Source organism: Anser brachyrhynchus (assembly GCF_964034855.1).
Source record: "Anser brachyrhynchus genome assembly, chromosome: 5".
Taxonomy (NCBI): domain Eukaryota; kingdom Metazoa; phylum Chordata; class Aves; order Anseriformes; family Anatidae; genus Anser; species Anser brachyrhynchus.
In genome coordinates, this window is record NC_137699.1 from 44,339,524 (window position 1) to 44,352,775 (window position 13,252).

Here is a 13,252-nt window from a genome sequence, read left to right on the forward strand (position 1 = left end):
TTGTAGCTGGTGCCACATATATATTTGGGAAGAGTGGAGGTCTCATCTTGTACACCTGGCCAGCTAACGACAGACCAAGCACAAGGACAGACCGTCTTGCTGTGGGCTTCAGCACAACAGTGAAGGATGGCATCCTTGTGAGGATTGACAGTGCCCCTGGGCTTGGTGACTTTCTGCAACTGCACATAGTGAGTATAGATAGACCCTATACTATACTATTAATATAAAATAACATGTGTCATACTCTGCACTTTGTGTCTTCAGCACTCATCATGTTTACTGAATGGGATGAACAGGGAGCCAAGATGTGGTGCCAGAAGAAGGGGAGGCGGGGGGGTCACTCATGAGATTCCGTATCATGGCAGAGTTAATCTACTTGACAACTGCATAGTCCTGAATACAACTGAACTCATGGTGTAACATTGCTATTCTCAGAAGGCAAAGAATGAAATGGAGTGATAATTAATTTTTCTCACTGAGAAAGTTAAGTGAGAACTGACCAGATCCTCACCTACTGCAGAAAGAGTTGATCTAATCTGCTATTGCAAGCATCAGTTAGTTCAAAACAACGTAGCTTTGAAAAAGAAAATAAACTTCTCCTTTGTGAGAGCAAATATTCAAATAGGGAAGTTTGGATGAAAGTGGCTTTAGTGAAAATGTGGAATTATTTGAGAAAATGAGACTAAGACTGGAAACTTTTGGAGAGTTTTTTTTTTCCTGATGTGGTGGTGAGGGGGCTGGGAAGGAAGCACTTGTTTTCCTTTCTAAATGAAGTAGCCAAGACATTTACTAGAGGTAGAAGCTGGTCATGTTGCTTAATGCTCTTGTTTGCCATGTCTTATGCATCAATTCATAGTGAAAGAGGGATGTGACATTTGCAGGATTTGAATGAGCTGGGGAGTTGCTGACATTTCATTGGAACCTAGAGAAAGTATAAGTAAGCATGAGGAATGTCAGGGTCCAATATACAGACCTGATGTGAATGACTGACCGTCTTAGTCTGCTGCTGAGTTACAGAAGAATTTACAATGTTTGGAGTCTTCTGGAAGCACTCGGTGTATTGCAGGATGGCTCTGAAGCAAGGGTTAAGGCTAGCACTCATTGCCAGCATTTTAAAAATCCCGGCACTATGTTTTCCCCCCACATTTTTCTTGCTTTCTCAAAACAAACATTAAAAAACAACAACAACAATAAAAGGGCTGAAAAGCCGAAGATACTGTCAATATGAACAATATGTTAAGCCTAATGGGTTAGAATTCCATAACTCATGTGAAGCAAAAGTGGTTGGACATAATTGAACAAGCCACTATATATTCTTCAGCTGTTGTAAAAAAGCATATTTGTAAAATGCTATCGAGTAACTGGAGAACATGTGAGGAGAAGTACAGATATATGAATTTGTTCAGTCTTAGAGAAGTCTAAGATGGGATCTCGTTGCTTTTGGTTGCCTTCTGGGATGTTAATAGAGGAAAGAGAAGTTAGACTCTTCTTGGTGGTGCTCAGTGGAAGGAAGAGTGGAAATGTACACAAGTACCAAAATGGAATTTCTCAGCATTAATAATGAAGGCACATAGTCTTTCTCTATAACTTGGTTTTGAATATTATCAACTCTTTTCTTACAAATGAGTCCAGCGGAACTTTTTTGACTTTTTCCTAACATTATCTGATACCTACAGACATCAGATATGTAAAGCTAAGCTATTAATTGCAGTTGATATTAGTACTAAAAGTTCTGTTGACTGTTTCTGGTGTAGTTTGGCTAATTTTATGCCTGAAGATGTTCACTAGCAGCAAATACAGAACTAGTTCAGTTTCTCTTATTCTTTTGTGGTCAGGATGGATTTAGGAGCATTTGCCAGTTATTTGTGAGTATCCAAAGCTAAGTTACAGTGCTCTCCTGGGCCTGGTATTACTGCTTATGTCTATCACCAACAACAGCCTTTTGAAATGACACTTTAAATGTGAGACCATATGACCTCTTACTTTGCAAAATATATGCAAGCTTTTCATGAGATCAGTCTTTTTGACTAACTGAAATCTACCACATGCTGTGTGCTGTCATGTTCAAAGATGCTGTCCGTCTTCCTTTTTTCAAAGCCTTGTTCTTCCATTAGGCAATTTTTCTGTGTCTAAAGAAACAAGGCAATGGATCAAATGGTAATAAAGGTATAGGAGAAATTTATTTGCATATCCTGACAGTTGCAAAAGCTTATTAAACTGATAATTAAATAAAACTCGAAGAAGGTAATTAGTTAAACCACAAAGTAAACTGTAGGAAGAAGAGTTAAACTAGGTATTAAAACAGGCAAAATGATGTTAAGGTAATTCATTTTATATATATTTAACAATTTGAGTTTTCAGGAGCAGTTGTGTTTTTCGTTTTATTTTTGTTTAAAAAAAAAGTGAAACTTTTCTGGATGAATGCTATGGAGGTATCTTCTTTGGGGACCTTTCTGAGTATTCCAGTCATGCTTTTATTTATTTTTTTAAGGATGCTATCCACTGAATTCAGGCCTTCTTGCTCTTCCCTGGGTGCTCTGTTGGTGATGACTGGTCACAAAAGCAATTTGGTGATCATTATTTTCTACTGTGCATCACTAGATTAAAATTTAATACAAAATTCATTGTACGGCCTATGGTTTATCAAGATCTGATACCATTTTAAAGGTTGTGAGAGGGGCTTGTGCTCTGAGGAGACTTTCTAATAGTTTCCATGTTTTTTGAACACCATGTATGTTTTGGAGTGTTCATTATAATCTCTTTTGATTTGTAAGAGGTTAAAAGCCAAAAAAGATATCTTTATTAAAGACTTGCATATTTGCTTGTTTAATTTATGGTTGTTCTGTTTGGATTCATTTTTTAATTGAGTCTTTCAGACATTGTGGAAATTCATTAGCTAAGGTGTCTGTTTCATATGAGGAAAAATTACAACCTCAAACTATTTTCTCTCCTGATTTACAATGAAGCATAGGTTGGCAGCCCTGGGAAAATGGATGGCATACCTTCCAGATCAATGTCATATATGAAGCATGAGGTGTTTGTGTGAACAGAGCTAACTGTAGCATTTGGAATCAAAGTGTTGTTACAATATCAGATCCTTTCTTGTAAGATTTTTTTTCCTGACGATTCATTCAAAGAATGAAGTCCAAACATGTACCAGAAAATTGCATTCTACAATCTACTGCAGATTTGAGTTATGGTTGTGTGTTTCTATACTATCATTCACCTTACACTACCAAACCTTCTACTTTTTGGTTTTACAACATGCAAAAATCTTTACAGAGAACAAACCGGGAGAGGAAAACAGCTGCAGGTTATGATGAATATCGTTCTGTTGATGACTACAGAGAGACAAATCATCTACCCATGTGTGCTGCTGTTTTATTTTGCAGCTTTTCATTTTTATTTGTTTGTTAAATGTCATTTTACCTATGGTTCCTCAGGCTGGTCTTGTAAGACTAGTAAGGCTTCGTAGTAATACTAGTCCAATTTCTTAATTGCTCGTAGAAAGTAAACTCTAAGTTGAAGAAAAAATGTTAGTGATTTTGGAAGAAATACTGCTTAAGTAATCGTTATGTTAATGAATATCTATCACTTAGCACCAGGTGGCAAATGAAGGCTACAGGATTTGATATAGAACATTCTGATTCTCAAGTGATAGATACGAATAAAAAGTCAGTTTTCCTCAAGTTAAAGACAGCATTGCTAAATGAGAATCTGCAGATAAGGAAGAAAATGTAGGTGTATGTTCTGCTAAATTTATTCTTCAGTTGTTGGAAAGACTCTTACCCTGTACTGATTGGCCTAAGTCTGTGTTTGGGTTTATGGCTCTAGGGGCTTCTCTGGCTCCTCTTTGCTAAAAGTCCCCTGGAGACTCTCTGCCAAACTGCAGTGCCCAGCTGAGGTATGTCATCTGAGAAGAGACAGAAGCAGTAAAAAAAAAAAAAAAAAAAAAGTTGGTATCAGGAGAAGAATAACCACCGAAGGTGTATGATGAGCTGAGTATCTTGAGGACTAGGCAGAAATGATAAATAATAAAATAATAATAGCAATTGGTGTTTTTCTTTTCTGTGACCAAAATAAGCTTGATACAAAATGTTTCAGCCTTTCTTAGGCCAAATTCAGAGAAGACATTAAGAGAGTTATGTTTTTCTACTCCAGTGAGTAGAAAGAAGGGGGTTTACTTAAGAGTAGCTTGCTTCATTTTCCAGGCGTTAGGCGTGCAGAGGCTGTAAACCATGTGGAGAGGGGAGGAAGAAAAAAAAGGTGATCTGCTTCAGTCTCCTATCTTGTTTCATGTTTTTTTAGCTATTTTCATTGTCCTTATGGTTAGTTTTCTCTTAAAGTGCATGTTTCACTGTGTTAGACTTCATTTTTTAACCAACTCAGACTTAATGTAAGAATAAATTAATTATTGTGAATACAAAAACTTCACCATATCTTAACCTCACTTTTAGTGATGAGTTCAGTATAGTGTTGCTGTTCTTGCCTTTTCAAGCTTTAAACCAGTATAAAATAAGTCTTTGTTTGATACAGTTCTTATAGCATACTGAAAGTGACTGAATATTAGTGTTCCAAAAAGTGTTATCACTTGAGGCTTAATGCTTATCATTTCTGTTTTCACTCAAGAATCAGTAATGACCTGTGTATATTTCTTCTGTTTAAACAACTGGTGAGCCCTTACAGGTTGGTATGAAATTTAAAATCAGGGGTAGATGTTTTATACTGAAGCATGCCAGCAGATCGCCGAAAGGTAAGGTGGGGCAGGGCCTTCTTCAGTGAAGCAAGGAGTTGTTTACTGACTGGCTAGATACAGGAGGCAATATCTTGTGTAATACGTATCTGTATAGCCAAGGAAGTGAAGCAACTGGTGCATGAGAACAGCTGGACCATCTACTGGTTAAGGGAGGGGATTAGAATGATTTTTTTCAAACAAAAGATTATATTGTTTGGATCCTTGGAAAGTCTTAAAAAAAAAAAAAAAGGTCTAAAGATGTTTTCAACCAGGACAAAATCCAGCAACCTGTCTGAAGGTATACTCTGCAGGTCTCCTGTAACTATTCATATAAAAAATATCTGAATGCAGCTTTCTGTTATGGGTGAGTTCTGTGGTGCAGACTGCTGAATTGGTGCAACCTGGGGATTAACATATGCATGAAGACTCAAAAGCTTGACTGCTAACTTTCCAGGCAAGGTGGCAAATGAGCTGAATGAAGGAGTCAGAGCAGTTATAATTTATGTTAGCATATGAAGATTCAGTGGAGTTTCTCTTTCACTTCACATATTTTTTATAAGTGTGTGGCTGTAGTTTATAAACTCCTCAAGTTATCCGCATGGACCATGTAGCGTGCTGTCATCATAAGGGCTGGGATGGGTGTATTGACCCTTAGCAACAACAGGTACCTTAAACTCTGTAATGCTTGTTGAGCATTGCAGACATGTTCTGAGGATCACACAGAATGCATCACAAGTGTCTACCTCCCCTCTATAATTATTGCTAAAACTAAATTGTAAGTCACATCTTCCTTTTTGCTTAGATGGCAGTAATTTTCAGATGAGACTTGACTGTTAATTACACTCCATTTCTTTATGTTGATCACAGAAGATGATTTAGGTACATCTGTATTAATCACCACTGAGAGAGATTAACATCATCTGCAGTGAGTTACTACTTTTCCTGAGAGGGAAAAGTAACTTCTTGTTAGTGACTGGTAAATTCTTAATTTACTTGAACTTCTTTGCAAGAGGACATAAGATTGCCCAGCATTATGATTTGTCTGGACAAGGAGGAAGAGAGCAGAAAAATAATATTAATGTATCATTTAAATACTAAAAGCTAAGAAATCAGGCAGAAGACTGATGTATGTGTAACGTGGATATTTACTTCACACAAAAAGGCCTATTCGAAGTCATAACAGGCATTTTGTTGAGATGCAAATCATTTGCTGTCTCTGTGTAACGAGGTGTGGTACATAATGTAGGGATGAATTTTGTGGTATTTCATACAAATCACAACTGTTTTTTCACATCTATCATGACATGCTCAGTGGGCATGGTTTATTATAGGAGATGCTTGTCTGGAGGTAATTAACTTACACATTAGACTTTAGGGTAATTTTAAAGACAAATCTCAATGAACTCATAAACCTGTTTTCAACTAAAGAAAATAGATTACTTTTAAACCTGGTCCTGAGAACTTACGTTGTTTTTATTTCTTTTGGATCAAACAGAGATGTAGATGTAGGAGACACGACAGCAGCTAAATGTTCTTTAAGTTCTTAAAGGTGGTATGTCCACATCTGAGTTGAAGTACCTTTTTCCATTATTAGTGTCCTAAGAGGACACACAAAATTGGAACTTACTGAGCAAAAGAGTTGGAGAAAGTATATGTAACATCAGCAAAGACCTGCTTTGTAATCTGTGCTGGCCAGGGTCAGCCTGACAGATGTGATTTTTACCTGGAAGAAGGTTTCTGTTTCCTGACTGAGTACTTGGAAAATAGTTAAGTGTACAAAGAGGCATGTATACCCAGATCATGCGCACAAAAACCAGAGCATAACCGCTTGCCAGTTATGTCAGGCTTATGGAATGAAAAAAGCATGGCAAACCCATTAGACTTCAGCATCATTAGTTTGCTTGAGAAGCTATGTCTGAATGAGCTTCTAATTTTAGGTATACACATCAGTGTCTCTTTTGTCTGCTAGTGTAAAATTGCCAGCAATTCTGATCTTTTTTATGGAACTGTTTTATTGAAACACTTAGGGATACTGTCCCAAAATGTCTTCAGCCTTATCTTGTTCTCCTCTAAACTCTCTGGGTCTACAGAGTCCCATGTGCTTGTGCATGCTGCATTCATTGATTATTCCCTAGAGCACAGACAAGTTAGTAAAGGAAAATTAATTTGAAGGAAAGAGAATTGACCTACAGCTTTAAAACGTGCTGCTGTTACTTCTGCTTTTATTTTGAGAAGTTGATTAAAATCCCCTTTTAACTTATTTGATCTGGTTCACATTATGCATAGGAATGGTCCATCTATTGTAATCTACTAGCTCTCGGGAAGATCTCTGGTAGCAAGCAGATCAGGAGTTGAGAGTAAACCTCTGGAGGTTAAGGAGCTTCTCACCCCAGTGTGCCTGTGTATGGCTGCTACAGCTTGTCAGTATGTCTCATCAAGTTATCCTGATGACCTTTTGAGGTTCAGTTCCTGCTTTGTTGCTGGTGGCTGCACCAGGTGTATGAATGAATGTATGTAGCTGAATGCAATAGTGCAGGAAATAGCGCACTGATGTCCTGCGGCTAAAGATGATGGATTTCAGATCCCTGGTTGCACTCAGGCAGCATGGAAGCTCAGTGCTTTGATACAGGGATTCATTAATTCTCCTCTCAGAAACAGTTTATGCGTAGATCTTAGTGCTTTCACTGTTACTGAAGGTTGTGAAGCTGATTTGAGATACAGTATAAAGAGCTGGAAGGGTTATGTTAGCATGAATGGTCAAGTTATGAGTAGGACCACAGATTAACCTAATTAGAGCCACAAGTCTGAATATAATCTTGGGGCTTCAGTTCCGCAGCCCGGTTGACTTCTGGTGGACAATGGAGAGTGGAAAATTAAGAATTGGAGAATATAGAGGAAGAATCTATGGCAAATTATATAGGTAATTTTGTGAAACCTTCCTTAAAGATATGGATAACTAAACGCACTATCTTTGCTCATTTTTCCATAAAAAGAGAGAGCTTTGCTGTGCTTTAACACATCCTTGTGTGTTTCATCAAGGAAGCTGGCTTCTACTCATAAGATCGTCATTTGGTGTAGTGGACAGAACAAACAGCTTTTTACTTTTCTCCCCAAATACAAATCTGCTCATTTTAGTGTTGTACATCTAGCAAAGCCAGACCCTAGTACTTCAGTGTAAGTGCAGAAATAAAAAAAATATGCTCCTAATTAGAAGCAAAAATCTAAATGGGATTGCTGTTGAGAGAAAGATTTATCCCTAGATTTATAGCTTCTATTTAAAATGAAGCTTGAAACCTGTTTAATTTGTGAATATCTGTTTTGGGCTCTGCTGTGGTTCTTTAAATCACTGAGAGTGGTTCAATGATCAGTTCTCGGAGCCTTCCATAGTGTCTATCTAAAGACACTATATGACAATAAAGGTTATGTTATTGCTTGTACACTATATAAACATACTGTGCGTTGCTTAATATTTATTTTAGAGTCTCCTGTGATTATAGTATTTGTTGGAATACTTCATCTAGGGCTTTGATATATTATAATTTCAGTATAATTTGAGCTGAACTGCCTTTACTGCTTTGCAGTACTTTCTTAGTATTTCAGAACTAATTGGAATCTTCACATTTTGGAACATAGTCTGTCAGTGACTGAGTAAACCAGGAAATATTGGGACTCTTTCTGATGCTGAGAAAATAGAGATTTTGCCTCTTAACATTTTTGCTGTTGTTGTTTTTCTGAAGAAGTAAATACGAGGTAGTGAAATGGTGAATTTGGGTTTTTTTGTTCGTTTGTTCAGCTGGTTCAAAAAATAAAAAGAAATACAGACAAGCTCCAGTGAAGTTCTTTTCTTGAAATATCAAAGACCTGAAGGAAATAAGTCTGAGTCTTTTAGTGTTCATCTCTTATATTTGTAGACTCTATACTAACAATTGGCAGTCTCTGTATTTTTCTTTACAAGAAGCATCGAACCTACAAGTTTGTTCAGACCAACACATCTTCCTTCTGTATGCATGGATAAGTTGCACTAATAGATTCTAAATTAAATCTGTTTGTAATTAAAGCCTTTATCACCTTCTCTATGGTTGCATTTAAAAAGTAAAATAAAATTCTTGATCTTGGTGTTAATGGATAGCAGCAGGGTACGGTAATAACTCACTGTGTATTCAAACATACCAAGTACTACTCAAAAGCAATTAAACAAGGGCAATCGTCAGTTTAATTTACCCCTGACTTGGTATCTGATGTAACCTTCTCATCAAAGGTTAACAACTGCTTGGTACTACATCAGTTACAGCAAAATGAGTTGTTTCTCTGTTATGCCTCTAGGAAGAACGTCTTAGATGAAAACATATTATTGAATCTTACTAACAAAATATATAAATCTTATCTAATCCAAACAATGTGTACATGTTTATAACATGATTTTAATTTTTGAGGTTTTCAAAATATAATGCAGAGAAAAGACAACTTGATCAATAACATACAGCTGGTTCTGGGGTAAAAATTCACTTTTCTGTAGAACATGGAAGACTAATCCTTCACAGTTTTACATGGGAAATGAATGAAGATGCTGCTTTTTCCATTCTAAAAAGACAAGGCAGAGACAATTTAGAGGAGAGAAGCATACAGAACTAGAGTTTTGCTAGAACTCCAGCACCTAAGTTCCTGCAAGCTTATTCATGAAATATTCTCTGAGTTTGCAAGAGAGGGATACAGTTCTTTATTCAAAACAGTTCTTATAACTGTTGTTATAATAGTTAAAACATACGCATTTCATTTTAAAAGATGTACACAATCACGATACATCTCAATATCCCTTTGAAAGGTACACATCAATGTCCTAATAAAATGAGAAAACTGAGATGAAATGATGTAACTAAATCTATAGCGCCAGAATCAGAGGTGGTATGCTCTGAATGATCATCTTTTCTTAAAACAGTGAGGTCTCCCAGTGCTTCCTTGTCTGCCCTGAAAGAGTGGTTCAATACCAACTGCCAGGGAGAGGTAGTGTCCTTGGAACTACTGCTGTTGCCCACAAGATATGAGGACCCCAAGATGTGCCCCTCTTTTATGGCAGGAGGTGGTGTATGGTGTGGGTTTTTTGTTGTTTTGCTTTTTTTTAGTTTCCATTTAAATGCTGATGGGTCCTGAACTTGCTTAGCTTGTGTGTTGTTGGGATTGTAGGCTGAAGTGGTATTATTTGTGCTAATAAGCCTCTCCCATTAGTTAACCTTTCAGTACATAAAGCATGATTGAACTGAGAGCTTCCTGCTGGTTTGAAAAGCTTTTATGTTAAATACATGATACAGGCATTTTCCTCTTCCATCTCCTTATGCAAAAGAAGTAGGATGGGGGAGACTGCAAACACAGTCTGAAAAACAGTTGAAGTAAATCTTATGTAGTGTGAAAGCTCTCTTAAATTTCTTCGTATTTTTTTTTTCTGCTACATTTAAATTCTTGGTGCTTTGTTTAAGCAATTTGCAGCCTACAGAGACTGCCTCATAACTGGTATAATTTGGGCCAATGTAAAGAATCAGCTGAGAATGTTTTTGCCTGTACGTGATAACCAAGTACATTACTAGCTCGGAAAGTCCAAACTTACTTTCAGTGCGCACAGTCCTTGGTAGGCTTATTCTTTATTCTTGTCAATTACTGATGTCAGGAGTGCAGTTCATAGAAGCTGGATAATATAAACCATTCAGTATGATAAAGAAAAATACACTCAAACTTCTTCTGCTATTCTACCATGTTTCTCCTATTATTTTCAGACAATCTTATCAGAGACCAATAACATGTACAGGATTTCAGCTTTTGGATAGCGTAAAACTCTTTAGTGTGGTGCTGCTCAACCTTAAAGAGATGGTGGGATTATTCAGTTCTGTGGAGAACCATATTATGCTTCTAGTATGCAATTTAGACTAGAGATAGGAAAGAGACCCAAACGCCACAGGCATTTCCCCTTCTTTAAGGGGAACAGGATCTACTTTTTCTTGGACACTGCTTTGGATGCATTGTTAAGTTTTTAGGAATGTTCTTATTTTTGGTAGGTTATCTTTTTGTAGATAGTATATTGTAACCCAAATATATTTAGAGAGAGTATGCCCTCACTGGCATAATTCAGGTGGGCTGAAAGTGCTGCAGCAATTCAGATCGAAGTAAATGCATCTCTGAAACATGAGAGGTTGGCACAGCCTTTCTGTAGTAACTGTTGGGCTTTCTCAGGTAACGAGTTAGGCACCGCTTCAAAAGAATTGAGGACATGCTGAAAGGTATTAAAGCTAGGGGGGGGTTCCAAGGGAGAGAGAAGGCTTCCTTTAAAGTCCTGTTCTATGGATGGTATTATACAAGTGTACTGAAGAGTTGGGACAGGAACGGTCATTTAAACAAATAAGTCTGCTCATGCTGAATATATAAGTTAATACTCGACAGCTTCCAACATCATGGGGAGTGTGGGACTGTCACCACCTCGCTACAGGTAGTTCTATAAAAGAACTATCACGTTGGATTACCACTAAGACCTAGCTTGTTTTTGTAGCCTTACGGTACTGGGAGGGGTTTACGAGAGCAATTTTAGTCCATTGTTGTGTTACGCTGAAAGGGTTTTCCTGTGATATGGTAAAATCTAGCTGCACTGATGACTCTGTCCTCTTGTGATACTGAATAATTCTCTTCTTGTATTTGTTTTGAAGAATGTGTCCTGATGTGAGACTTCTCTATTTCTTTTAACACACAAATGTGATTCTCACTGTTTGCATTATTTTTCAAGCCCTTGCACTTATTCTTGTTTTCTGTCCTCTGTTTCTGTGCAGAAGAGAAGTTGGTTGTGGTTACTCATTCATATTTCTTTAAGTCTTAACCTGTGGGAAGCCAAATTAAATGTAGCTCTTCTATAATGGTTACTGTGAATTACCTTAATGTTTTTAAATGAAATGATCTCCACTTTGATTGGAGTCTGTAAGAAAAAGACACACGGTTTTGTAATACAAGATAGCCTGAACTGTTTTGCTTGAAACTGATTTTAAAACGCTTATGGATTTGTGTTGTGATCAGAATTTGTTTCCCGTGTAAGAAACGTTTACTGGCTTTCTGATAGGGAAAACTATCATTTACTTTTGGAGCTTCGCAAATGGATGAAGTTTTTTAGGATGATGGTTGTGCATCTCAATTTAACAATGTAGGTCATGAAGGGACCTAGATAGATCATCACCCTATACTTGATGGTGATTGTACCATACCTTCCTCTTTTCTGGCCTTATCAGATTTACTTCATCCTTCTGATTTTCTCCTTCTGCTATTTCTCTTGAAATGCTGTTCTAAAAATCTTTTTTTCCCCCTATGATTTTAAAGTTTATCTTGTTTTCCAATCTATTTGCCTTCATATATGTCAGTTTAATCTCCGTTTGTTTTGTGCCAATATTGTCATTCAGCTCCTCTCTGTTTTTTGATCTTTATCCATCAGCTGCATTTATGGAAAGTAATTCTATTGCCTGTGCTTTCTATCAGTGGCTTCCCCTCAATTCCCCTTCAGGCTTTTCTGGGCTATCTGTATAGCACAATGGGGCATCAAGATATCCCAGGACTAATATCCATTCAAACATAGAAGTCTACAATCTGCAGCTATAGACAAACTTTATTGCTTCTGCAGCTGAACTATTCAGCTGTGTTCAGGAGGACTTAGTCAAACACAGTACTAGATAAGCATTGCTGCTTTGTTATAGAATCATGGAATGGTTTGGGTTGGAAGGGACCTTAAAGATCATCTAGGTCCAACCCCTCTGCCATGGGCAGGGATGCCTCCCACCAGAACAGGATGCTCAAACCAAAGACCCAAGTTGGGTCTGTGCAAGTTACTTTGGGTATCTTGGAGCTGTACATTTAGTTCTAAGCTTGGCTATGTATCAGGCTTACATGGCAAGGTTCTGGTAGAAGGGAGAGTGCAGGAGTGTTTTCTGGGAGAAGAGTCCAAAATCTGCCCCGTGTTAGATCGGAGCCAGTTCTAACCACCTCCAAAAGGGACTGACTTGCTGCTGGCTAGAGCTAAGTCAGTGAGTAACACTGGTTGCACTTCTGGGAGAGCAGATTTAAGAAAGGGGAAAAAACTGCTGTGCAACAGAAGCTGGGAGGAGAGCAAGGTGTGAGAACCAGCCCTGCAGACCCCAAGGTCTGTGCAGCAGGAGGGCAGGAGGTGCTCCAGGCACAGAGCAGCAGTTCCCCTGCGGCCTGTGGAGAGGCCCCTGGTGGAGCAGGCTGTCCCCCTGCAGCCCATGGGTCCCACACGGAGCAGATCTCCACGCTGCAGCCCGTGGAGGAGCCCCCGGTGGAGCAGGTGGATGTGGCCTGGAGGAGGCTGCGGCCCATGGAGAGCCCCCGCAGGAGCAGGCCCCGGGCCGGAGCTGCAGCCCGTGGAGAGGAGCCCACGCAGGAGCACAGGGTCTGGGGGGAGCTGCTGCCCGTGGGGGACCCGTGCTGGAGCAGTTTACTCCTGGGGGATGGACCCCATGGTACGGAGCCGTGTGGGAG

The 13,252-nt window shown here is 38.5% G+C and overlaps 1 protein-coding gene across 11 annotated transcripts in view; it reads left to right on the forward strand.

Moving 5' to 3' along the window:
* Nucleotides 1–13,252, forward strand: part of NRXN3 (neurexin 3) — a 993,270-nt gene that overhangs the window by 733,930 nt on the left and 246,088 nt on the right. For all 11 annotated transcript variants that reach the window (XM_080594088.1, XM_080594091.1, XM_080594092.1 and 8 more), the window contains one exon: nucleotides 7–188. In XM_080594088.1, the coding sequence (XP_080450214.1) occupies nucleotides 7–188 (182 nt within the window). The remainder of the gene's footprint in view (nucleotides 1–6; nucleotides 189–13,252) is intronic.